This window comes from Rhinichthys klamathensis, unplaced genomic scaffold (assembly GCF_029890125.1).
Source record: "Rhinichthys klamathensis goyatoka isolate OS25496 unplaced genomic scaffold, OSU_Roscu_1.1 h1tg000627l_1, whole genome shotgun sequence".
Taxonomy (NCBI): Eukaryota; Metazoa; Chordata; class Actinopteri; order Cypriniformes; family Leuciscidae; genus Rhinichthys; species Rhinichthys klamathensis.
Genome location: NW_026607075.1, coordinates 45,427 through 71,914, shown reverse-complemented (window position 1 = coordinate 71,914; position 26,488 = coordinate 45,427). Strand labels below are relative to the sequence as shown.

The window sequence follows — 26,488 nt, the reverse complement described above, 5'->3', positions numbered from 1 at the left end:
TAATATAAAAACACCAGCGCTGCGTTTTGACTTTGAAACATGTTTATTCAACGATGTCAAAGCCTTTTGGAAAATCTAGTGTTGATATTGTGAACCAGTGTGTGGGAAACACTGTAATATAATTTGACAGCTATCGATTATATTTGAACCTCTCCATCCTCATCGTCACAGTAATGCACACACACATCTGTGCGTCAGCAGTGCAACAGTGAACACACCCTCTCAAACAGTGTCGCGCCGCATTCCCAACGTTGTTAAAGCCACATACACCAGTATTGCGGTATATTAAAAATGAATATAATAACAAAAATAGACACCGGTATTCGGTATGAACCGGCACACCGCCCAGCACTATGGAGAAGAGATTGAGCGTTTGTGCTGTTGAGACCTTGGGGTTCCAGTCCACCTCGCCGTCGACGGGCTGCGCTCGGCACAGGACGATCTCCACAGCCTGGCCCGGCAGCTCCTGGAACTGAGCAGGAAGCTGGAGCAGCTGGTGTGACTTCACTTCCTGTGTACGGCCCTCGTCGATGAAGCAGGCCGTGACGCTGCTGAACAACTGCTCTCCTTTATCCGGCACCTCCATCACACGCACACTGACACCGGTGTGCAATCAAACAATCAGTTCACATAAACATCTGTCATTTAATAAATTACATACACTGAAAAGTTAAAGTTAAAGTCCCTCTGTGGTGAAAATCCAGCTTTTAATGTTGTTTATGTGTGTATGTGGTGTTATTAATACGCTTTAAGACACACCATGTGTAAGTTCATAAGTCGACAGCATTGCTGAGTATTTTCTGCTTAAAACTGCAGTGAAGCAAAGACAGTCTCAAAAACACGGTTTGAAATCGCTGGTGTTTCTGACGTCACAAACGACCTTGTAACCAATCAGATCAACGTGTGATCGTCAACCAGTGGATCTCTGAGTGAGTGGAGGCAGGGCTCATTTGCATATTCATAGAACCGCGCATACTAAATGAGGCGAGGGTGTCGAGTTACATTCAAGATATTTTAAGGCATGAAGACATTTTTTTTCAAGGAAAAAAACGTTTAAATATGTCATTTTGGTGATCAAAGATGAGTTTTAAGGGATATAATTATTATATATAATATAATATAATTATTAACTACAAGGGGATTTTAAGAGGGTCGGTCAGACGTAATGTTTTTGAAAGTCTCTTCTGCTCACCAAGGCTGCATTTATTTGATCAAAAATACAGCAAAAACAGTAATATTGTTTTGTAAAAAAGTATTACAATTTAAAACGTCTGTTTTCTGTGTGAAGAATTTATTCCTGTGATCAAATCTGAAGTTTCAGCAACATTTCTGTTTATTATCAATAATGAAACATTTCTGATTATTATCAATGTTGAAACCAGTTGTGGTTTTTTGAGGAAACCTTGATGCATTTTATTTTTCAGGATTCTTAGAAAATTCAAAAGAGCAGCATTTCCTTGAAACAGAATCTTTTGTAACTTTTGGTCAGTTTAACTGCAGTATTAGTGTCAGTATGTGATGTAGTAAATGTTATCAGAGCGAGGTGTGTGTTCACCGGCTGTAGGTGTTCTCCTCCTGGACGGCGTACAGTTCTCCCTCCAGCACCTCCACAGCGCAGCGTCTCTCTCCGGCGTAGTGCGCGCTCATGGCAGCCGCCAGAGCCTCGTAGCGGTCCTCCCTCCGGCTCACGATACGCCCCGAGTACACGCTCGCCGTCTTTATCAGCAGCGGCAAAACCTTTCGACATTCGGAAGAAATGAAACTGTAACATTCAAATCGAACTGAAAAGTCCAGAATTCATAATTACTCCTACTAAAAAATATATGACATGAGCTCAAAATTTGCAATATGACAAAGTCAGAAGAACAGAGACTGAGGAAACGCACAGATTGTAATACAAGCGCACTTCTGTCTGATGTTAGCGTGGCTTTCAGTGATCTGAGGCATTGGGCACGTTTGAACACACCCAAGGTGCATCAGAACCGCATCACTTCAATGCAAACACGCTGATCCTCAAAGTAACAGCAGGACTTTGAGTGTAATAATTAGGGCTGTCAGTTAAACGCATTATTAACGGCGTTAACGCAAACCCATTTTAACGGCGGCTATTTTTTTATCGCGCGATTAACGGTCTTTTTGGCCTAGCAAACTTTGTAGTTTTTTTCACATGCGTTTGCGACAGGACGCGGCATGCGGTGCGCTACACTATGAAACCCATTCATTTCAATGGCTTGCGCCGCGCGAGGACGTTCTGTTGCTTCGTCGACCAAAGCGCAAGCGGATCTAGCTAGACCGGAAACAAAACAACAGGCACAACGCCATACATTGTTTAGGCTTGCGAGCCGGCCAAATAGTTGGTTAACGTTACGTTTTGAGTGGATGACGAGTGCGAGACGCCGAAATGGATGCCAATAAGATTCTGAATTGAAAGTTTACTTTTAAAAAGTTGCCAAATGGTTCCATTGACGAGACCAAAGTGATCTGTGTGTTTTGTCGTTGTGAACTGAGCTATCATCATCGCAGCACGTCCAGTCTGAAATACCACTTGATGATGGCCAAGCACACACACACACACACACACACACACACAGCTGATGCAGATTCTCCACCCGCTCGTCAATATCAGGGCTTCGTCAGTATTTCTTTCACTATTTTATTGATGGACAGTGTTACATTGTGTGAGAGATTATTTGCTCCAAGTGAGAATGTTAGTGTGAAATTGAACACAGTATATGCCAATGTTGTTTTCAATAAAAAACATTTGCACAAAGCAAGCCGATCCACTTTTCCATGTTGATAAGAGCATTAAAATGAGAAAAAAATAATGGGACAAAAAGAAATCAAGAGACATTTAGAATAGATAAAAATGTGCGATTAATTACGATTAATCGCGAGTTACCTATGACATTAATTGCGATTAATCGCGATCAAATATTTTAATCGTTTGACAGCACTAGTAATAATACATTCAAAATGTTTTATTTTAGACCATTTGTCTGCTCTATTTTTGCTTTGCCAACAGAAATATTTCCAAACAAAAGCAAAAGCAGGATAACAGTCCATCTGAAACATGGACAAGCGGAGACAGAGTTTGAAACAATCCTGTGATAATTTTGACTATTTGGACTCTGAAATTGGCATAAAATCAAAGCCACATGTCTAACCAAGTTGTGTTCCAGATTTTAAGTTGATATCACAAACATTGGGTTTCCTGCGAGATTTTGTAAACTTTATTAAATATATTCATTTTAACAATAACTGAGCCCTATGAAATGGTTTTAATTCAATTCAATCTTTTCGTGTCTATTCAATGTGTTTTTTACGATTTAATTCAAATGTTTTAAAACCTGAAGTAATTCAAATTAATTCATACAACCTAATAAAACAATTTAATCGTAACATGTAATTAAGTGAAAATATAGCAATTCTGGTAACACTTAACCAATGTAAACCAATGAAACCTTATTGTAAACTAACATGAACTAATAATGAACTACAATTCTACTGTATTTATTCTGCAATTCTACTGTATTTATGCTGTAAATGTTAATTTCAACTAAAAACGTTGAACATTAGTAAACTAGTTAACATTAGTTATGCACTGTGAACATGAACAATGAACAACTGGATTTTTATTAACTAACAATGAGGAATACAGTATTTATTAATCTTTGTTAATGTTAGTTCATGTTAGTTAATACATAACTGATAACATAATGATAACAAATGAAAGTGTTACCTCTATTTTTTTACTTTTGATTTCCTTTACCTTTATCTGTGTCAATTAGTGCTGTACAAGAAAAGTTTACTGAATAAATTATTTAAAACATGGATGACAAAAAATCTCTTGATTGTGTGATATTCCTTAAAAAGAATGCTTTAATAAATTGTATTTATAATTATTATGATAAATGACTTATGCCTTTACTCTACAACAGTAATATAATTGTCAATTTCTTCAAGTTAAACTGAACTTTTGTCCTTTGAGTTTCTGACTATATTGGATGTTTTTTTGTGGTTTAATAATCATACACTAAATGCATATCGCAGTATGAATGTGATGAGTTCTACAGCACTACTTCTGATTTGCCCAATTCCGTGACATTCCACATTCTACAATAAACTTTGTTTCAATGACTGAATTACACGATTCCATCAGAAACCAGATGTTTCTTATGATGGTCTGCTTTGAACTGACCATTACAGTGCCAGAGTCCGGGTGCTTTGGATGATCCAGGGATTTGTTGATCATGTGTCTATCTGGACAAACTGTGCTGTCTCTGCAAAGAGGAGGAACCCATTAGCCAGTCAGACGCTGTAAATCTCTGATGTGTTGAGTTACGTGAGTTCTGTGATGTGTGTTGAGTTACGTGAGTTCTGTGATGTGTGTTGAGTTACGTGAGTTCTGTGATGTGTGTTGAGTTACGTGAGTTCTGTGATGCGTGTTGAGTTACGTGAGTTCTGTGATGCGTGTTGAGCTACGTGAGTTCTGTGGTGTGTGTTGAGTTACGTGAGTTCTGTGATGCGTGTTGAGTTACGTGAGTTCTGTGATGCGTGTTGAGCTACGTGAGTTCTGTGATGCGTGTTGAGTTACGTGAGTTCTGTGATGCGTGTTGAGTTACGTGAGTTCTGTGATGCGTGTTGAGTTACATGAGTTCTGTGATGCGTGTTGAGTTACGTGAGTTCTGTGATGAGTTATGAGTTACATGAGTTCTGTGATACCTGTTGAGTTACGTGAGTTCTGTGATACCTGTTGAGCTACGTGAGTTCTGTGATGCGTGTTGAGTTACGTGAGTTCTGTGATGTGTGTTGAGCTACGTGAGTTCTGTGATGCGTGTTGAGTTACGTGAGTTCTGTGATGCATGTTGAGCTACGTGAGTTCTGTGATGCGTGTTGAGTTACGTGAGTTCTGTGATGCGTGTTGAGTTACGTGAGTTCTGTGATGCGTGTTGAGTTACGTGAGTTCTGTGATGAGTTATGAGTTACGTGAGTTCTGTGATACCTGTTGAGTTACATGAGTTCTGTGATACCTGTTGAGTTACGTGAGTTCTGTGATACCTGTTGAGTTACGCGAGTTCTGTGATGAGTGTTGAGCTACGTGAGTTCTGTGATGCGTGTTGAGTTACGTGAGTTCTGTGATGCATGTTGAGCTACGTGAGTTCTGTGATGCGTGTTGAGTTACGTGAGTTCTGTGATGCGTGTTGAGTTACATGAGTTCTGTGATGCGTGTTGAGTTACGTGAGTTCTGTGATGCGTGTTGAGCTACGTGAGTTCTGTGATGCGTGTTGAGCTACGTGAGTTCTGTGATGCGTGTTGAGTTACGTGAATTCTGTGATGCGTGTTGAGTTACATGAGTTCTGTGATGCGTGTTGAGCTACGTGAGTTCTGATGCGTGTTGAGTTACGTGAGTTCTGTGATGCGTGTTGAGCTACGTGAGTTCTGTGATGCGTGTTGAGTTACGTGAGTTCTGTGATGCGTGTTGAGCTACGTGAGTTCTGTGATGCGTGTTGAGTTACATGAGTTCTGTGATGCGTGTTGAGCTACGTGAGTTCTGTGATGCGTGTTGAGTTACATGAGTTCTGTGATGCGTGTTGAGCTACGTGAGTTCTGTGATGCGTGTTGAGCTACGTGAGTTCTGTGATGCGTGTTGAGCTACGTGAGTTCTGTGATGCGTGTTGAGTTACGTGAGTTCTGTGATGCGTGTTGAGTTACGTGAATTCTGTGATGCGTGTTGAGCTACGTGAGTTCTGTGATGCGTGTTGAGTTACGTGAGTTCTGTGATGCGTGTTGAGTTACATGAGTTCTGTGATGCGTGTTGAGTTACGTGAGTTCTGTGATGCGTGTTGAGCTACGTGAGTTCTGTGATGCGTGTTGAGTTACGTGAGTTCTGTGATGCGTGTTGAGTTACGTGAGTTCTGTGATGCGTGTTGAGCTACGTGAGTTCTGTGATGCGTGTTGAGTTACGTGAGTTCTGTGATGCGTGTTGAGTTACGTGAGTTCTGTGATGCGTGTTGAGTTACATGAGTTCTGTGATGCGTGTTGAGTTACGTGAGTTCTGTGATGCGTGTTGAGCTACGTGAGTTCTGTGATGCGTGTTGAGTTACGTGAGTTCTGTGATGCGTGTTGAGTTACGTGAGTTCTGTGATGCGTGTTGAGTTACGTGAGTTCTGTGATGCGTGTTGAGTTACGTGAGTTCTGTGATGTGTGTTGAGTTACGTGAGTTCTGTGATGAGTTACGTGAGTTCTGTGATGCGTGTTGAGTTACGTGAGTTCTGTGATGCGTGTTGAGTTACGCGAGTTCTGTGATGAGTGTTGAGTTACGCGAGTTCTGTGATGCGTGTTGAGTTACGTGAGTTCTGTGATGCGTGTTGAGTTACACGAGTTATGTGATGCGTGTTGAGTTACGTGAGTTCTGTGATGCGTGTTGAGCTACGTGAGTTCTGTGATGCGTGTTGAGTTACGTGAGTTCTGTGATGCGTGTTGAGTTACACGAGTTATGTGATGCGTGTTGAGTTACGTGAGTTCTGTGATGCGTGTTGAGTTACGTGAGTTCTGTGATGCGTGTTGAGCTACGTGAGTTCTGTGATGCGTGTTGAGTTACGTGAGTTCTGTGATGCGTGTTGAGTTACGTGAGTTCTGTGATGCGTGTTGAGTTACGTGAGTTCTGTGATGCGTGTTGAGTTACGTGAGTTCTGTGATGTGTGTTGAGTTACGTGAGTTCTGTGATGAGTTACGTGAGTTCTGTGATGCGTGTTGAGTTACGTGAGTTCTGTGATGCGTGTTGAGTTACGCGAGTTCTGTGATGAGTGTTGAGTTACGTGAGTTCTGTGATGCGTGTTGAGTTACGTGAGTTCTGTGATGCGTGTTGAGTTACACGAGTTATGTGATGCGTGTTGAGTTACGTGAGTTCTGTGATGCGTGTTGAGCTACGTGAGTTCTGTGATGCGTGTTGAGTTACGTGAGTTCTGTGATGCGTGTTGAGTTACACGAGTTATGTGATGCGTGTTGAGTTACGTGAGTTCTGTGATGCGTGTTGAGTTACGTGAGTTCTGTGATGCGTGTTGAGTTACACGAGTTATGTGATGCGTGTTGAGTTACGTGAGTTCTGTAATGTGTGTTGAGTTACGTGAGTTCTGTGATGTGTGTTGAGTTACGTGAGTTCTGTGATGCGTGTTGAGTTACGTGAGTTCTGTGATGCGTGTTGAGTTACGTGAGTTCTGTAATGTGTGTTGAGTTACGTGAGTTATGTGATGCGTGTTGAGTTACGTGAGTTCTGTGATGCGTGTTGAGTTACGTGAGTTCTGTGATGCGTGTTGAGTTACGTGAGTTCTGTGATGCGTGTTGAGTTACGTGAGTTCTGTGATGCGTGTTGAGTTACACGAGTTATGTGATGCGTGTTGAGTTACGTGAGTTCTGTAATGTGTGTTGAGTTACGTGAGTTCTGTGATGTGTGTTGAGTTACGTGAGTTCTGTGATGCGTGTTGAGTTACGTGAGTTATGTGATGCGTGTTGAGTTACGTGAGTTCTGTGATGTGTGTTGAGTTACGTGAGTTCTGTGATGCGTGTTGAGTTACGTGAGTTATGTGATGCGTGTTGAGTTACGTGAGTTCTGTAATGTGTGTTGAGTTACGTGAGTTCTGTGATGTGTGTTGAGTTACGTGAGTTCTGTGATGTGTGTTGAGTTACGCGAGTTCTGTGATGTGTGTTGAGTTACGTGAGTTCTGTGATGTGTGTTGAGTTACGTGAGTTATGTGATGCGTGTTGAGTTACGTGAGTTCTGTGATGCGTGTTGAGTTACGTGAGTTCTGTGATGCGTGTTGAGTTACGTGAGTTCTGTGATGCGTGTTGAGTTACGTGAGTTCTGTGATGCGTGTTGAGTTACACGAGTTATGTGATGCGTGTTGAGTTACGTGAGTTCTGTGATGTGTGTTGAGTTACGTGAGTTCTGTGATGTGTGTTGAGTTACGTGAGTTATGTGATGCGTGTTGAGTTACGTGAGTTCTGTGATGCGTGTTGAGTTACGTGAGTTCTGTGATGCGTGTTGAGTTACGTGAGTTCTGTGATGCGTGTTGAGTTACGTGAGTTCTGTGATGCGTGTTGAGTTACACGAGTTATGTGATGCGTGTTGAGTTACGTGAGTTCTGTAATGTGTGTTGAGTTACGTGAGTTCTGTGATGTGTGTTGAGTTACGTGAGTTCTGTGATGCGTGTTGAGTTACGTGAGTTATGTGATGCGTGTTGAGTTACGTGAGTTCTGTGATGTGTGTTGAGTTACGTGAGTTCTGTGATGCGTGTTGAGTTACGTGAGTTATGTGATGCGTGTTGAGTTACGTGAGTTCTGTAATGTGTGTTGAGTTACGTGAGTTCTGTGATGTGTGTTGAGTTACGTGAGTTCTGTGATGTGTGTTGAGTTACGCGAGTTCTGTGATGTGTGTTGAGTTACGTGAGTTCTGTGATGCGTGTTGAGTTACGCGAGTTCTGTGATGCATGTTGAGTTACGTGAGTTCTGTGATGAGTGTTGAGTTACGTGAGTTCTGTGATGTGTGTTGAGTTACGTGAGTTCTGTGATGAGTTACGGGAGTTCTGTGATGAGTGTTGAGTTACGTGAGTTCTGTGATGAGTGTTGAGTTACGTGAGTTCTGTGATGAGTGTTGAGTTACGTGAGTTCTGTGATGAGTGTTGAGTTACGTGAGTTCTGTGATGCGTGTTGAGTTACATGAGTTCTGTGATGCGTGTTGAGTTACATGAGTTCTGTGATGTGTGTTGAGCGTGAGTTCTGTGATGCGTGTTGAGTTACGTGAGTTATGTGATGCGTGTTGAGTTACAAGAGTTCTGTGATGGGTGTTGAGTTACGTGAGTTCTGTGATGCGTGTTGAGTTACGTGAGTTCTGTGATGCGTGTTGAGTTACGTGAGTTATGTGATGCGTGTTGAGTTACGTGAGTTCTGTAATGTGTGTTGAGTTACGTGAGTTCTGTGATGTGTGTTGAGTTACGTGAGTTCTGTGATGCGTGTTGAGTTACGTGAGTTCTGTGATGCGTGTTGAGCTACGTGAGTTCTGTGGTGTGTGTTGAGTTACATGAGTTCTGTGATGCGTGTTGAGTTACGTGAGTTCTGTGATGCGTGTTGAGCTACGTGAGTTCTGTGATGCGTGTTGAGTTACGTGAGTTCTGTGATGCGTGTTGAGTTACGTGAGTTCTGTGATGCGTGTTGAGTTACATGAGTTCTGTGATGCGTGTTGAGTTACATGAGTTCTGTGATGCGTGTTGAGTTACGTGAGTTCTGTGATGAGTTATGAGTTACATGAGTTCTGTGATACCTGTTGAGTTACGTGAGTTCTGTGATACCTGTTGAGTTACGCGAGTTCTGTGATGCGTGTTGAGTTACGTGAGTTCTGTGATGAGTTATGAGTTACATGAGTTCTGTGATACCTGTTGAGTTACGTGAGTTCTGTGATACCTGTTGAGCTACGTGAGTTCTGTGATGCGTGTTGAGTTACGTGAGTTCTGTGATGTGTGTTGAGCTACGTGAGTTCTGTGATGCGTGTTGAGTTACGTGAGTTCTGTGATGCATGTTGAGCTACGTGAGTTCTGTGATGCGTGTTGAGTTACGTGAGTTCTGTGATGCGTGTTGAGTTACATGAGTTCTGTGATGCGTGTTGAGTTACGTGAGTTCTGTGATACCTGTTGAGTTACGTGAGTTCTGTGATGAGTGTTGAGTCACGTGAGTTCTGTGATGCGTGTTGAGTTACGTGAGTTCTGTGATGAGTGTTGAGTCACGTGAGTTCTGTGATGAGTGTTGAGTTACGTGAGTTCTGTGATGAGTGTTGAGTCACGTGAGTTCTGTGATGAGTGTTGAGTTACGTGAGTTCTGTGATGCGTGTTGAGTTACATGAGTTCTGTGATGCGTGTTGAGTTACATGAGTTCTGTGATACCTGTTGAGTTACGTGAGTTCTGTGATACCTGTTGAGTTACGCGAGTTCTGTGATGAGTGTTGAGCTACGTGAGTTCTGTGATGCGTGTTGAGTTACGTGAGTTCTGTGATGCATGTTGAGCTACGTGAGTTCTGTGATGCGTGTTGAGTTACGTGAGTTCTGTGATGCGTGTTGAGTTACATGAGTTCTGTGATGCGTGTTGAGTTACGTGAGTTCTGTGATGCGTGTTGAGCTACGTGAGTTCTGTGATGAGTGTTGAGTCACGTGAGTTCTGTGATGCGTGTTGAGTTACGTGAGTTCTGTGATGAGTGTTGAGTCACGTGAGTTCTGTGATACCTGTTGAGTTACGTGAGTTCTGTGATGAGTGTTGAGTCACGTGAGTTCTGTGATGAGTGTTGAGTTACGTGAGTTCTGTGATGCGTGTTGAGTTACATGAGTTCTGTGATGCGTGTTGAGTTACGTGAGTTCTGTGATACCTGTTGAGTTACGTGAGTTCTGTGATGAGTGTTGAGTCACGTGAGTTCTGTGATGCGTGTTGAGTTACGTGAGTTCTGTGATGAGTGTTGAGTCACGTGAGTTCTGTGATACCTGTTGAGTTACGTGAGTTCTGTGATGAGTGTTGAGTCACGTGAGTTCTGTGATGAGTGTTGAGTTACGTGAGTTCTGTGATGCGTGTTGAGTTACATGAGTTCTGTGATGCGTGTTGAGTTACATGAGTTCTGTGATACCTGTTGAGTTACGTGAGTTCTGTGATACCTGTTGAGTTACGCGAGTTCTGTGATGAGTGTTGAGCTACGTGAGTTCTGTGATGCGTGTTGAGTTACGTGAGTTCTGTGATGCATGTTGAGCTACGTGAGTTCTGTGATGCGTGTTGAGTTACGTGAGTTCTGTGATGCGTGTTGAGTTACATGAGTTCTGTGATGCGTGTTGAGTTACGTGAGTTCTGTGATGCGTGTTGAGCTACGTGAGTTCTGTGATGCGTGTTGAGCTACGTGAGTTCTGTGATGCGTGTTGAGTTACGTGAATTCTGTGATGCGTGTTGAGTTACATGAGTTCTGTGATGCGTGTTGAGCTACGTGAGTTCTGATGCGTGTTGAGTTACGTGAGTTCTGTGATGCGTGTTGAGTTACGTGAGTTCTGTGATGCGTGTTGAGCTACGTGAGTTCTGTGATGCGTGTTGAGTTACGTGAGTTCTGTGATGCGTGTTGAGCTACGTGAGTTCTGTGATGCGTGTTGAGTTACGTGAATTCTGTGATGCGTGTTGAGTTACATGAGTTCTGTGATGCGTGTTGAGTTACGTGAGTTCTGTGATGCGTGTTGAGCTACGTGAGTTCTGTGATGCGTGTTGAGTTACGTGAGTTCTGTGATGCGTGTTGAGCTACGTGAGTTCTGTGATGCGTGTTGAGTTACGTGAGTTCTGTGATGCGTGTTGAGTTACGTGAGTTCTGTGATGTGTGTTGAGTTACGTGAGTTCTGTGATGAGTTACGTGAGTTCTGTGATGCGTGTTGAGTTACGTGAGTTCTGTGATGCGTGTTGAGTTACGCGAGTTCTGTGATGAGTGTTGAGTTACGTGAGTTCTGTGATGCGTGTTGAGTTACACGAGTTATGTGATGCGTGTTGAGTTACGTGAGTTCTGTGATGCGTGTTGAGCTACGTGAGTTCTGTGATGCGTGTTGAGTTACGTGAGTTCTGTGATGCGTGTTGAGTTACACGAGTTATGTGATGCGTGTTGAGTTACGTGAGTTCTGTAATGTGTGTTGAGTTACGTGAGTTCTGTGATGTGTGTTGAGTTACGTGAGTTCTGTGATGCGTGTTGAGTTACGTGAGTTCTGTGATGCGTGTTGAGTTACGTGAGTTCTGTAATGTGTGTTGAGTTACGTGAGTTATGTGATGCGTGTTGAGTTACGTGAGTTCTGTGATGCGTGTTGAGTTACGTGAGTTCTGTGATGCGTGTTGAGTTACGTGAGTTCTGTGATGCGTGTTGAGTTACGTGAGTTCTGTGATGCGTGTTGAGTTACACGAGTTATGTGATGCGTGTTGAGTTACGTGAGTTCTGTAATGTGTGTTGAGTTACGTGAGTTCTGTGATGTGTGTTGAGTTACGTGAGTTCTGTGATGCGTGTTGAGTTACGTGAGTTATGTGATGCGTGTTGAGTTACGTGAGTTCTGTGATGTGTGTTGAGTTACGTGAGTTCTGTGATGCGTGTTGAGTTACGTGAGTTATGTGATGCGTGTTGAGTTACGTGAGTTCTGTAATGTGTGTTGAGTTACGTGAGTTCTGTGATGTGTGTTGAGTTACGTGAGTTCTGTGATGTGTGTTGAGTTACGCGAGTTCTGTGATGTGTGTTGAGTTACGTGAGTTCTGTGATGCGTGTTGAGTTACGCGAGTTCTGTGATGCATGTTGAGTTACGCGAGTTCTGTGATGCGTGTTGAGTTACGTGAGTTCTGTGATGAGTGTTGAGTTACGTGAGTTCTGTGATGTGTGTTGAGTTACGTGAGTTCTGTGATGAGTTACGGGAGTTCTGTGATGAGTGTTGAGTTACGTGAGTTCTGTGATGAGTGTTGAGTTACGTGAGTTCTGTGATGAGTGTTGAGTTACGTGAGTTCTGTGATGAGTGTTGAGTTACGTGAGTTCTGTGATGTGTGTTGAGTTACGTGAGTTCTGTGATGCGTGTTGAGTTACGTGAGTTCTGTGATGAGTGTTGAGTTACGTGAGTTCTGTGATGAGTGTTGAGTTACGTGAGTTCTGTGATGAGTGTTGAGTTACGTGAGTTCTGTGATGAGTGTTGAGTTACGTGAGTTCTGTGATGAGTTACGGGAGTTCTGTGATGAGTGTTGAGTTACGTGAGTTCTGTGATGAGTGTTGAGTTACGTGAGTTCTGTGATGAGTGTTGAGTTACGTGAGTTCTGTGATGAGTGTTGAGTTACGTGAGTTCTGTGATGAGTGTTGAGTTACGTGAGTTCTGTGATGCGTGTTGAGTTACATGAGTTCTGTGATGCGTGTTGAGTTACATGAGTTCTGTGATGTGTGTTGAGCGTGAGTTCTGTGATGCGTGTTGAGTTACGTGAGTTATGTGATGCGTGTTGAGTTACAAGAGTTCTGTGATGTGTGTTGAGTTACGCGAGTTCTGTGATGCGTGTTGAGTTACGTGAGTTCTGTGATGTGTGTTGAGTTACGTGAGTTCTGTAATGTGTGTTGAGTTACGTGAGTTCTGTGATGTGTGTTGAGTTACGTGAGTTCTGTGATGAGTGTTGAGTTACGTGAGTTCTGTGATGCGTGTTGAGTTACGCGAGTTCTGTGATGTGTGTTGAGTTACGCGAGTTCTGTGATGAGTGTTGAGTTACGTGAGTTCTGTGATGTGTGTTGAGTTACATGAGTTCTGTGATGAGTGTTGAGTTACGTGAGTTCTGTGATGCGTGTTGAGTTACATGAGTTCTGTGATGCGTGTTGAGTTACATGAGTTCTGTGATGCGTGTTGAGTTACGTGAGTTCTGTGATGCGTGTTGAGTTACATGAGTTCTGTGATGCGTGTTGAGTTACATGAGTTCTGTGATGCGTGTTGAGTTACATGAGTTATGTGATGCGTGTTGAGTTACATGAGTTCTGTGATGAGTGTTGAGTTACGTGAGTTCTGTGATGAGTGTTGAGTTACGTGAGTTCTGTGATGAGTGTTGAGTTACGTGAGTTCTGTGATGCGTGTTGAGTTACATGAGTTCTGTGATGCGTGTTGAGTTACATGAGTTCTGTGATGCGTGTTGAGTTACGTGAGTTCTGTGATGCGTGTTGAGCGTGAGTTCTGTGATGCGTGTTGAGTTACGTGAGTTCTGTGATGCGTGTTGAGTTACGTGAGTTCTGTGATGCGTGTTGAGTTACGTGAGTTCTGTGATGCGTGTTGAGTTACGTGAGTTCTGTGATGCGTGTTGAGTTACGTGAGTTCTGTGATGCGTGTTGAGTTACGTGAGTTCTGTGATGCGTGTTGAGTTACGTGAGTTGTGATGCGTGTTGAGTTACGTGAGTTCTGTGATGAGTGTTGAGTCACGTGAGTTCTGTGATGAGTGTTGAGTTACGTGAGTTCTGTGATGCGTGTTGAGTTACGTGAGTTCTGTGATGTGTGTTGAGTTACGCGAGTTCTGTGATGTGTGTTGAGTTACGCGAGTTCTGTGATGAGTGTTGAGTTACGCGAGTTCTGTGATGAGTGTTGAGTTACGTGAGTTCTGTGATGAGTGTTGAGTTACGTGAGTTCTGTGATGCGTGTTGAGTTACGGGAGTTCTGTGATGTGTGTTGAGTTACGCGAGTTCTGTGATGAGTGTTGAGTTACGTGAGTTCTGTGATGAGTGTTGAGTTACGTGAGCTCTGTGATGTGTGTTGAGTTACGCGAGTTCTGTGATGTGTGTTGAGTTACGTGAGTTCTGTGATGAGTGTTGAGTTACGTGAGTTCTGTGATGAGTGTTGAGTTACGTGAGCTCTGTGATGTGTGTTGAGTTACGTGAGTTCTGTGATGTGTGTTGAGTTACGTGAGTTCTGTGATGCGTGTTGAGTTACGTGAGTTCTGTGATGCGTGTTGAGTTACGTGAGTTCTGTGATGCGTGTTGAGTTACGTGAGTTCTGTGATGCGTGTTGAGTTACGTGAGTTCTGTGATGCGTGTTGAGTTACGTGAGTTCTGTGATGTGTGTTGAGTTACGTGAGTTCTGTGATGCGTGTTGAGTTACGTGAGTTCTGTGATGCGTGTTGAGTTACGTGAGTTCTGTGATGCGTGTTGAGTTACGTGAGTTCTGTGATGCGTGTTGAGTTACATGAGTTCTGTGATGCGTGTTGAGTTACGTGAGTTCTGTAATGTGTGTTGAGTTACGTGAGTTCTGTGATGAGTGTTGAGTTACGTGAGTTCTGTGATACCTGTTGAGTTACGTGAGTTCTGTGATGTGTGTTGAGTTACGTGAGTTCTGTGATGTGTGTTGAGTTACGTGAGTTCTGTAATGTGTGTTGAGTTACGTGAGTTCTGTGATGAGTGTTGAGTTACGTGAGTTCTGTGATGCGTGTTGAGTTCCGTGAGTTCTGTGATGCGTGTTGAGTTACGGGAGTTCTGTGATGAGTTATGAGTTACGTGAGTTCTGTGATGCGTGTTGAGTTACGTGAGTTCTGTGATGTGTGTTGAGTTACGTGAGTTCTGTGATGTGTGTTGAGTTACCTGAGTTCTGTGATGTGTGTTGAGTTACGTGAGTTCTGTGATGCGTGTTGAGTTACGTGAGTTCTGTGATGCGTGTTGAGTTACGGGAGTTCTGTGATGAGTTATGAGTTACGTGAGTTCTGTGATGCGTGTTGAGTTACGTGAGTTCTGTGATGTGTGTTGAGTTACGTGAGTTCTGTGATGTGTGTTGAGTTACGTGAGTTCTGTGATGCGTGTTGAGTTACGTGAGTTCTGTGATGCGTGTTGAGTTACCTGAGTTCTGTGATGTGTGTTGAGTTACGTGAGTTCTGTGATGAGTGTTGAGTTACGTGAGTTCTGTGATGCGTGTTGAGTTACGTGAGTTCTGTGATGTGTGTTGAGTTACGTGAGTTCTGTGATGCGTGTTGAGTTACGTGAGTTCTGTGATGCGTGTTGAGTTACGTGAGTTCTGTGATGTGTGTTGAGTTACGTGAGTTCTGTGATGAGTGTTGAGTTACGTGAGTTCTGTGATGAGTGTTGAGTTACGTGAGTTCTGTGATGAGTGTTGAGTTACGTGAGTTCTGTGATGCGTGTTGAGCGTGAGTTCTGTGATGCGTGTTGAGTTACGTGAGTTCTGTGATGTGTGTTGAGTTACGTGAGTTCTGTGATGAGTGTTGAGTTACGTGAGTTCTGTGATGAGTGTTGAGTTACGTGAGTTCTGTGATGCGTGTTGAGCGTGAGTTCTGTGATGCGTGTTGAGTTACGTGAGTTCTGTGATGTGTGTTGAGTTACGTGAGTTCTGTGATGCGTGTTGAGTTACGTGAGTTCTGTGATGCGTGTTGAGTTACGTGAGTTCTGTGATGCGTGTTGAGTTACGTGAGTTCTGTGCAGTGCAGGTGTGTGAGGCAGACCTGCAGAAGCCGAAGCTCTTGAGCGCGCAGCAGAGCGGGCGCTGGGTCTTCTGCTCCTCCTTGGCCTGCTGGACACCGAGGGCGAACTGCAGCAGCTCGGGGGGCAGGCGAGCGCCGGCTCTCCTCAGGTACCGAAGCACACCGCACACGTGCCGGGCGTTCAGCTCCGACAGCAGCAGCACAGACTGAGCCGCCGGACACCAGCTCTCCCCGTGATCCTGCACACACGCCAGTTACATCACCATCACACTCAAACTACAGGAAAGAGCATACACCAAAGCTCTCGCCGTGAGACTGGCCGGTAGGCTCGCTAGCTAACTTAACACACGCAGGCACTTATGGAGATTCTCACTTCCGAAAACGTTTGAGCACATTTTCGATTCGCCATAAATTTTCGTAAAAATTTCAATATTTGAAATCTACACAGTTGATTTCTCGCATCAAATGTTCTCAGAAGTGAAATTAGTAATGACTTAGCATACGAAATTGTAGAAAAACTAACTACTGTATTGACCTGCCTTTCCTTCCTCGAATGCCGAAATGAATGCTGGGATATTTCTGCCGCCAAGTTCACACAAGTTACCAACCGATGCATCCTCGGTAAAATGGGCGTGTTAAGAACACATCCGGGATTTTCAACCGTTCTTGCCAAAATGCAAACTTGTGTATTGGGACATTACTTGGGCCACAAAAGATGACGTTTCACAAGAACACAAGTACAGACAAGAACACAGATTGAGAAAGGCCCTTACTGTCTCAAGCGAACGGGGAGATCTATCACCCACACCGGGACAGGGTGGCTCTCTGGGCTTGGCCCATGAGAGGACAAACCTAAGCGCACTAGGGTTTCCCCCGCATGTGGTTGCTACTATACAGAATGCCAGGGCCGTTTCTACACAGTCCTTATATGGCTGTAAGTTGCATGTGTTTGAATGGTGGTGTGATGGGCACGATCTCACATCATATCAGGGCTCAGTTCCTGATATTTTGTTTTTCCTTCAAGACCTTATGGATAAAGGCAGGTTCTTTTCCACAATCAAGGTCTACCTGGCGGCGATTTCTGCTTGTCAAGTGGGATTTTGAGGGCTCAACGGTTGGGCAGCATCCTTTAATCCGCAGATTTATGAACGGTGCCTGTCGCTCCTTGCCAGTTATCAGGAGAACTGTTTCTGAGTGGGACCTCTATATGGTCCTGGACGCTCTGTCTCAATATCCTTTTGAGCCTCTGGGGAGTATTTCCCTAAAGCTGCCATATTTCAAGACGGCGTTGCTCTTGGCCTTGGCAGCAGCTAAACATGTCAGTGAGCTTTATGCACTCTCGGTTCATTCTTTGTGCACTAAATTCTCTCATAGTGGGAATAAGGTTTTCCTAAAGCCTAGTCCGGCTTTTATGCCCAAATGCTTCCCTGCATTCACATTGGAGATGTTAGAGCTGTCCACTTTTCACCCTCCACATTTCTCCTCTGCGCAGGATCAGATGCTGAATGCTCTGTGGGCTGTCCGTGCCTTACAGACATATATGGCCAGGACCAGTGCTTTCAGGAAGAGTAACCAGCTCTTTATTTCATGGGCACCCCCTCACACAGGGAGTCCCATCTCTAGGCAAGGCAAGGCAAGGGTACATTCTGTTTTAGGGGTGGGGTCTTCTTAGCCCTTCCCAGTTACCCTCCTTTTTCTTTCCAGTTCATATTGGAGTTAAAGAACAGGGGGTGAATGGGCCGGCATGCTACGCGCATTCCTGTCACCAAGCATACATTTATATTCCTGCCTGGGTGTGTGTGTGTATATATATATATATATATATATGTGTGTGTGTGTGTGTGTGTGTGTGTGTGTGTTGCGGAGATTAATTTCGTGTGTGTGCCACACACATTTCATGCAGTATGTGTGTGCATCAGGATTGCTGGTTCAGGCACCGCCTCCCTGGGGTAAATTGGGCAATCGGGGAGCTGTCCATGTCTCTCCCATAGGTGGATCTCGAACACGAGATGAAAGAAAACAATATAGTCCAGTCATTTTATGAAAAAAGTTTGAACAAATTGCAACAGAAGCCAACTCAACTGATTTTGTATCCTCAATATGTCCTGAGTAAGGAAAAAAAAGCCCCGAAGAATCCCATTAGGGGAAAGTTTAAAAAAAGACTCAAATATATCCCATTCATACGCCTATTCATTCTTTTTCTCACATGAAAAGGGTCAAATTTTTAACCTTTAGATATCATCATGAAAATCACTGAGTTGATTACTTGCATCAAGACAAACAAAAAATGTATTACAAGTTTTTTGCAATTGTTTGTTAACATGGACAAATGGTCCATAATATAATTACATATGTGCTAATTTGCATAATTACCCAAACAGATCTAAAAATTGGGTATATAGCAGGTGAAAATGTCTTGTAGAATTTTGTTGACATATAACAGTAAAAGACTTAATGTTAAGGTCTGAATGGAACCCATTTAGGCTACCCATGAACATTAATACAGGAAGAAGTACTTTAGAAACCAGCCTTTATTAATTATTATTGCAGAGATTATTGATTGTATTCATTACTTAAATTAGCTCTTTGTTCTGCCTTAAATTAATACATTAGCTTACTGTACATTTTTATATGTACATTTCTGAAATGCACAACTGATAACATCACTCTGAATTGTAGGCTAAAGTAGATGCAATGCATGCATTTTAGTTAAAGCTGCTTTGAAACAATATGTATTGTGAAAAGCACTATACAAATAAATTGGAATTGAATTGAAAGAGTCTGGACTAGCCTATTAGCTCTGCCTTATAATGAATCGCGCTGAAGCAGGCAGGCACGCAGCTATGCAGCTCGCGTTTACACTTGCGTGCATGCCGGGCCCGTGCCGCGGTTCGCGTGAATGTGAAAGCAACACGGACTCGGTGCGCGTTTTAGCTGATTATGTATTTAGTTAAATAAAACACATGTAAGGGATGATAGTGTTGATGATTTACCTTGGATACGAGCGAGAGAGTCTGCAGTGTATTCGCGCTTAACGCTTGGAATCAGGGCAACACATTTGGAAAAGTGTCTCCTCAAAAGAGTCCCTTTGCAAGCAGCAGAAGGCCACCTTATGCGACACACGCACCTGTGTTGTTCACTCAGCTGCGCATAATAGCACAGAATTAATAATAAAAATACAAATAAATATATATATATATATTGACCCACGTTCTGTTTTCTATTATGCGCCGTGCACGTTTGCAATGGCGTAAGATGCACGCAAACACACCAAGGTTCGGTAGAATTAAGTTGAGTGTGAAACCAGACCAACGCTGCGCGGGCGCCGGGAACAATCGCGCTCGGGCCGCAGCAAACGAGCCCAGTGTGAAAGCACAGTCACCTGCCTCCTCAATTTTTCATATCAAAGCAGTGAAGGCGGGGGAGGGGGAAGGACGAGGATGGCAGATTAACCAGCAGGGCGCGCACAGACTGGTGTGTGGAGGTGAATTACAGTGAGCCGTTTGAGACGGGAGACCAAAAATAAATATGCGGTCAATAGTAAAACGACACGTTTGGCGTGAATTGAAAAAAAATTGCCGTCGACTAATTTGCATGGTCGATTATGACGACTAATCGCGGCAGCACTAGTCATAACCCCGGTTCTCTAAAACATCGAGTGGAGAGATACACCAGCTTTGTCCCACTTGCCGCACGAGAAACGAATATACCTCCTGGAGAACAGCAGCGCTTGCAGGGGTTATATGCCCTCAGGTAAGGGGGTGGGTACTTACCTGGCATTGGCTGCGCTTCTGTCTGTCCAGCCAGTCTTGGTTCAATTGGATGCTTCTGCAGAGGTCAGGTACGGATGCCCTTCCCATTGGTGGATCTCTCCACTCGATGTTTCAGAGAACCGGGGTTACAACAGATTCCCATATCGATTCCTGTACCATTTGCTGAACACTTACAGGGTGGCTTTGAGAGTTGTTGGCTTTGAGTGTCTAATTTAAAGTGGTTTTAGAGAATGAAAACCAAGTGTGCAATATCTAGGGCCCTATGAAATCAGTTTTATTTTTTCCCAAATTCCGTTTTATTTTTCCCAAATTCCGTTTTTTCCGTTTTAATTTTGGGGATTTTTTTTTTTTTTACCCTTTACTGTTATTTTAGTCATAAAAAGAGTGTGCTTTTAAAGTTAATGATTAAAATATATACAAATAAAATAGGAATGACCTTAAATTACAGACATTTACTGAGTAGCCTTTTCAGGACAAATACTGCATGATGACACATGACACTGCACTCTTCAAGTAACAACAAAATATGGTTATGAGCTTTAAACTGTCCAGTAAAATAAATAATATTAGTTTATATAAGCTTAAATAAAAGTCACACTCTGTCTCTCTCTCGCCGCGCTTTTGTCCAGTCCGGCGCCTCATAGACAGACGCGGTGTGTTTGTGTGTGTGTGTGCGTGTATGTGAGAGACGCGTGAGTGATAGAGAGACGGAGGGAGAGCAGGGAAAGGAAAGAATACGCTGCGTGTTTTAAATAGCATAAAAAAATTAACGAAACGCAATATGTGGCGGCCGGAGTTGATTTTGTGGCCGCGAATTAGTCTATGTGTGGGAAACACTGCATAAAAGTCACGTGCGAACTGCTCGGTACTGAGGGCTTAAAGCGTCGAGTTTCTTAACTTTATCGCCGACGAAAGCAGAGCCGTGGAGAGTCGCTTCGCGGTAAATTAACATTACCAAAGATTAATAAATGCTATTTATTTATAAAGATTAAGAAGTGCAGTTTATGAATAGTTAATATTAACTAGTTTGGTGTTATCGATTTGTTATACACCGATTCAGATCTGTTTTGAAGAGACAGATGTTGGACAGATCAGTAATTTTAACCATTCATAAAAGTAAATCGGTTCAAATGAGTCATTAGTTCGCGAATCGGACGTGCCATTAGCTGACACACACGGCACGCGTTGTGTGATAATCCCAGCAGATAAGGACATCGCACAAGATTTGTCTCAACTCTCAACACAGAAAACATTTAATCACTGGATAGGTTTTTTGTTTATTGAAAATGTGTTTTATGTCAGCTGAATGTGCGGAACGCTTTTCAGAGAGGATAGGGCAATTTTAGTCGGCTGCAATTCACACTCAGCTGTAATTCAGGAAAAAAAATCTCCACGTGAAACTTTGGTCTTTTGATCTTTTACTATCGTGTCAATTCTCAATAGATTTTGATTAATATGCGCGATGGAGGGAGAGCAAGGCAGTTTGCAGTGAGAGTGCGCGCGCGACCGGCTCTCTCTCTATATATATGCTCGTTCTTTCAGCGCCCTGTCACGAGCGCAGCATAACAAAGCGGTAGCTAACGTTAATTGAATCAAGCAAACAACTAGCTGTTGTTTTTGCTCCAAAAAAGCTTGATTTACCTCGAATTTCACATAAGATTCCTTCACGTTATGAGTTTCCATCAGACTCGCGTGGTAGCCAGGTGTCTCATCCAATGGCGATTCTGACACAAGTGCTAAGATTCCGATTGGCCAAGATAAAAAGTACTAAGATTCCGATTGGCCCAGAGAAATGTCAATTATAAGAATTATCCAATAATGTTTCGCAATCCGAGCCTGCGTGCAGATTAAGGGCAGCCTCCGGTTCTACGTGATTCACGTGGGATGACCCAATTGACCAAGAAAACGGCGATTATCGCCGAAAAGCGACAAGTTTGCAGGTCTGAAAAATCCAGTCGCATACTGCAACGTCATGCCGCGACGCGGGAATGGATGGAACGGAACATTCGGAATCGTTAACGTGTGGACGTGTACGATTCCGATGGATCGGAACGTTTGGAACCGGTTCCAAACCGGAACCTGGAACCGATTCCCAAGCCTAGTACTGACTGTCTTTAAAGAAAGATTCTATTGAAATAACATCGAAACTTTTCTATCTTTCCTGATAAAGCAGCGTTTATGAGCGCTGCACGTCTTTGTAAACAGCATAATTTTGTAAACAGCCATGCAAACCTGTATAAATAATAGTGTGGAATATTTCAACAATATTCCCTCATGACAGTAAAATATAGCATTCTAAGTAAATCTACTGCAGTATTTCCTCTCAATCAGTAGAAAATGTGGTTAGCACAGTCATGCTTGAAAAAAAAAAAATGCTGTCATATATCGAGAAACTGGTATAATTTTGAAAAATACTGTGATATAAATTTTAGGTCATACCGCCCAACACTACATCCCCATCACACTCAACTACAGGGATAAAGCAAAGCACCGTGTCTGGAAGGGTTCTGAAGTTCTCCGACATGCAGAAGAGGCGTCGGCCGAACAGCTTGGGGGAGCTGGGGAACCCGTAATGGACCACGCATGTGGCGTCCCGGATACCAAGAGCCTTGAGGCAGTCGTTGGTGGTCACTGGAGGAACAATGAGAGTCAGACAAGAAGCAAAATACTGAATGTTCCCTAATATATGTCCACTAACCTTCCCAGAACATTGCAGGCAGGTTTTGGTAACAACCTACTGTTTTTTTTTTATCATTTGAAACTGAAGCGACTTATATAATGCTATTAAAGGCACAATATGTAAGATTTTTGGACTAAAATGTTCAAAAACCACTAGAACAAGGTTATATATTTGGTTGATTTGTATACTTACATTATCCCAAAAGTTTCTAAGAGTGTTTAAATCCAGAGAAATAAGCAGTTTTAACCAGAACATGGGCCGTGTCTGTGCGTTGCCTATCAATGACATCATACCCGCAGTTACCCTCGATTTCTGTGTTTTCGTGCTGTGTGTTTTATTAGACAGGTGAGCATCTGATTGGATAGATTCTTCGGCAGAAAACTAGTCATTGTTATACAGCTCAACACAGTTAGTCATATTGTTTAAATCTCGTTTTCTTGATTTACAGCAAGTACCATGTTTTACCATGCCTAATATCGATCTAGCTCACTGCAGTGTGTAACAAGTGTCTCATATCGTAGAGTAGCATTATAACAACTTTCATCACACTCAAATGTAATATGATAAAACAACGCTGCGTTAAACATACGCATGACCAGAAGAAGCGGAAGCTTCGGATAATAAAAGCTCCACTATTCTCGAACCGTGTGTCGCTCTCGTCTCTCATTAGCAATCGCTCCAGCACCTCGTTCCGCTCCAACAGCTTTCACAACATTAATTAATTTTTTAATACATTACGGGTCATCCATGAATATCATTTCTGCCCGAGTCCCTTCTTATTCTCCACTGGCTGTAGAGGTTGAGACAACAACTCCTATGATTCCGCCAAATCAAGGCGTCATCAAGCTACGCCTTTGTTTTGAATAAGCGACCTCTAGTGGCGAAAAATTACATATTGTGCCTTTAACACACACAAATTCGCACGAAAAACAAATCAGTTCTTGCGTTGCTAATCTGACATCATAGCCTCCTCATCATAACTACAATGCAGTCAACGAAAAACAGAAAGTTAACTAAAGTTGAATTAACCCATCCAGAACACTGCATGGAGGTTTTTGTGCAATAAACTAATTAACTGTAATAATTAACTTCAATATCTCCACATAATGTCCGGTGCTGAAGTAACACACATTAAAACCCAAGTTATGATAAATGTTTATCATCATAGTTTAAATGATAAACTGGCTTTTATTTTTTTAAATAATTGAATTATTTTAGTCTTTTTTTTTTCTATGAGATTCATGGCTTAAGTAGGACTAATTATTGACTAATAGCAGATAAAGGATGTCAGAGGTTAGGAGGAACGTTCTCCAAACCTTAAAGGAACATTTCATTTACATAAAGAAAACCTTCTTGGCTATCCAAAAGAATGTAAAAACATAACTAGAACAATAATTGTCAATATACATATAGTCAAATTCTGTCTAGTGAACGAATCTCACTTAAAGAACTAAACAAAAAACACTTAAAACAAACAACAACAACAATAGGCAGCATCAAACAGCAACAATTACTTAAAAATGATAACAGAGAATGTCTGCTTTGTAGCTGGAAAAACACGGAAAGAAAACTCCTGCATCTGATGGAAAAACATCTTAAGGCATTTAGTTTAACAGATGAAACGTCAAAAAGCAAACACTTACCCAGAATGACCTGAGTTCCTTGGCCGATGTCTTTCCTCCACTGATCAATGACGAAGTCAAATTGGTCCGTCACATCTTCATGAGCTTTCAGTGTGAATACGGCAGTGTTGACCACAGCCTGAACGACAGATGGTAAAATCCATCAGATGCAGGAGCCAAACAGCATTACATTAGTGGTTCAACACATTGCCATAATGACAACAAGCAAACAGGGTTCGTACAGATACTGTATAAAGAAATTCCAGGGAGGTTATCAGATGGACTACAGTGTTAATTTTCCGTGAAAAGATTGTATGTGTAATTTGTCAAAAAAAAAAAAAAAAAAAGTCATATATATTGTATTTAAATAAGTCAAGCCTCTTCGTAAATATGGCTGTTTTCAAGGGTTTTCCAGGAGTTAAAAAAAAAAAAAAGTCAAATTCAAGTTCTTCAAGCACCTTGTACGAACCCTGAAACCACTCATGAATTTCACTAATTTATTCTGCAATGTTGAGGATGAAAGCAAAATGTTTGTGATATCTGAAATCTAATTGGTGGATTGTTACTCCCTACCTTATACACATGCTCTGTCTCCTCGGCCGAGTTGGTAATGATGAGGGTTTTCTGGGGTTTGGGCGGGTGGAAGTCCAGAGATCCGAGTAGAACGGAGATCTTGTCGCAGTCCAGACACAGCTGAACCCTCTGAGACACAAACAAGTCAGAGCTCAGAGGACAGGACAGAAACACCAGCGCTCCAGAGGACAGAAACCCCAGCGCTCGAGAGGACAGAAACACCAGCGTTCGAGAGGACAGGAACACCAGCGCTCAAGAGGACAGAAACACCAGCGCTCGAGAGGACAGAAACACCAGCTCTCGAGAGGAGAGAAACACCAGCGCTCGAGAGGAGAGAAACACCAGCGCTCGAGAGGAGAGAAACACCAGCGCTCGAGAGGAGAGAAACACCAGCGCTCGAGAGGAGAGAAACACCAGCGCTCGAGAGGAGAGAAACACCAGCGCTCGAGAGGACAGGACAGAAACACCAGCATTCGAGAGGAGAGAAACACCAGCGTTCGAGAGGACAGAAACACCAGCGTTCGAGAGGACAGAAACACCAGCGCTCGAGAGGACAGAAACACCAGCGTTCGAGAGGACAGAAACACCAGCGTTCGAGAGGACAGAAACACCAGCGTTCGAGAGGACAGAAACACCAGCACTCGAGAGGACAGAAACACCAGCTCTCGAGAGGAGAGAAAAACCAGCGTTCGAGAGGACAGAAACACCAGCGTTCGAGAGGACAGAAACACCAGCGTTCGAGAGGAGAGAAACACCAGCGTTCGAGAGGACAGAAACACCAGCGCTCGAGAGGACAGAAACACCAGCATTCGAGAGGAGAGAAACACCAGCGTTCGAGAGGAGAGAAACACCAGCGTTCGAGAGGACAGAAACACCAGCGTTCGAGAGGACAGAAACACCAGCGTTCGAGAGGACAGAAACACCAGCGCTCGAGAGGACAGAAACACCAGCGCTCGAGAGGAGAAAAACACCAGCGTTCGAGAGGACAGAAACACCAGCGCTCGAGAGGACAGAAACACCAGCGCTCGAGAGGACAGAAACACCAGCGCTCGAAAGGAGCGAAACACCAGCGTTCGAGAGGACAGAAACACCAGCGCTCGAGAGGACAGAAACACCAGCGCTGGAGAGGAGAGAAACACCAGCGCTCGAGAGGACAGAAACACCAGCGCTGGAGAGGAGAGAAACACCAGCGTTCGAGAGGACAGAAACACCAGCTCTCGAGAGGAGCGAAACACCAGCGCTCGAGAGGAGAGAAACACCAGCGCTCGAGAGGACAGAAACACCAGCGCTCGAGAGGACAGAAACACCAGCGCTCGAGAGGACAGAAACACCAGCGCTCGAGAGGACAGAAACACCAGCGCTCGAGAGGACAGGACAGAAACACCAGCATTCGAGAGGAGAGAAACACCAGCGCTCGAGAGGACAGAAACACCAGCGTTCGAGAGGACAGAAACACCAGCGTTCGAGAGGACAGAAACACCAGCGCTCGAGGACAGAAACACCAGCCTTCGAGAGGACAGAAACACCAGCGTTCGAGAGGACAGAAACACCAGCGTTCGAGAGGACAGAAACACCAGCGTTCGAGAGGACAGAAACACCAGCGCTCGAGAGGACAGAAACACCAGCTCTCGAGAGGAGAGAAACACCAGCGTTCGAGAGGACAGAAACACCAGCGTTCGAGAGGACAGAAATACCAGCATTCGAGAGGAGAGAAACACCAGCGTTCGAGAGGACAGAAACACCAGCGCTCGAGAGGACAGAAACACCAGCATTCGAGAGGAGAGAAACACCAGCGTTCGAGAGGACAGAAACACCAGCGTTCGAGAGGACAGAAACACCAGCGTTCGAGAGGACAGAAACACCAGCGCTCG

General features: G+C 43.5%; 1 protein-coding gene across 1 annotated transcript in view; it reads right to left on the bottom strand.

Moving 5' to 3' along the window:
* The window catches only part of tdrd12 (tudor domain containing 12), a gene marked incomplete at its 5' end in the record, with an annotated part of 97,170 nt that overhangs the window by 25,544 nt on the left and 45,138 nt on the right, over positions 1 to 26,488 (bottom strand). The window contains 7 exon segments of the mRNA XM_056241051.1: positions 389 to 596; positions 1,556 to 1,737; positions 4,199 to 4,280; positions 15,991 to 16,208; positions 22,234 to 22,373; positions 24,066 to 24,183; positions 24,618 to 24,746. Of these exon segments, the coding sequence (XP_056097026.1) occupies positions 389 to 596; positions 1,556 to 1,737; positions 4,199 to 4,280; positions 15,991 to 16,208; positions 22,234 to 22,373; positions 24,066 to 24,183; positions 24,618 to 24,746 (1,077 nt within the window).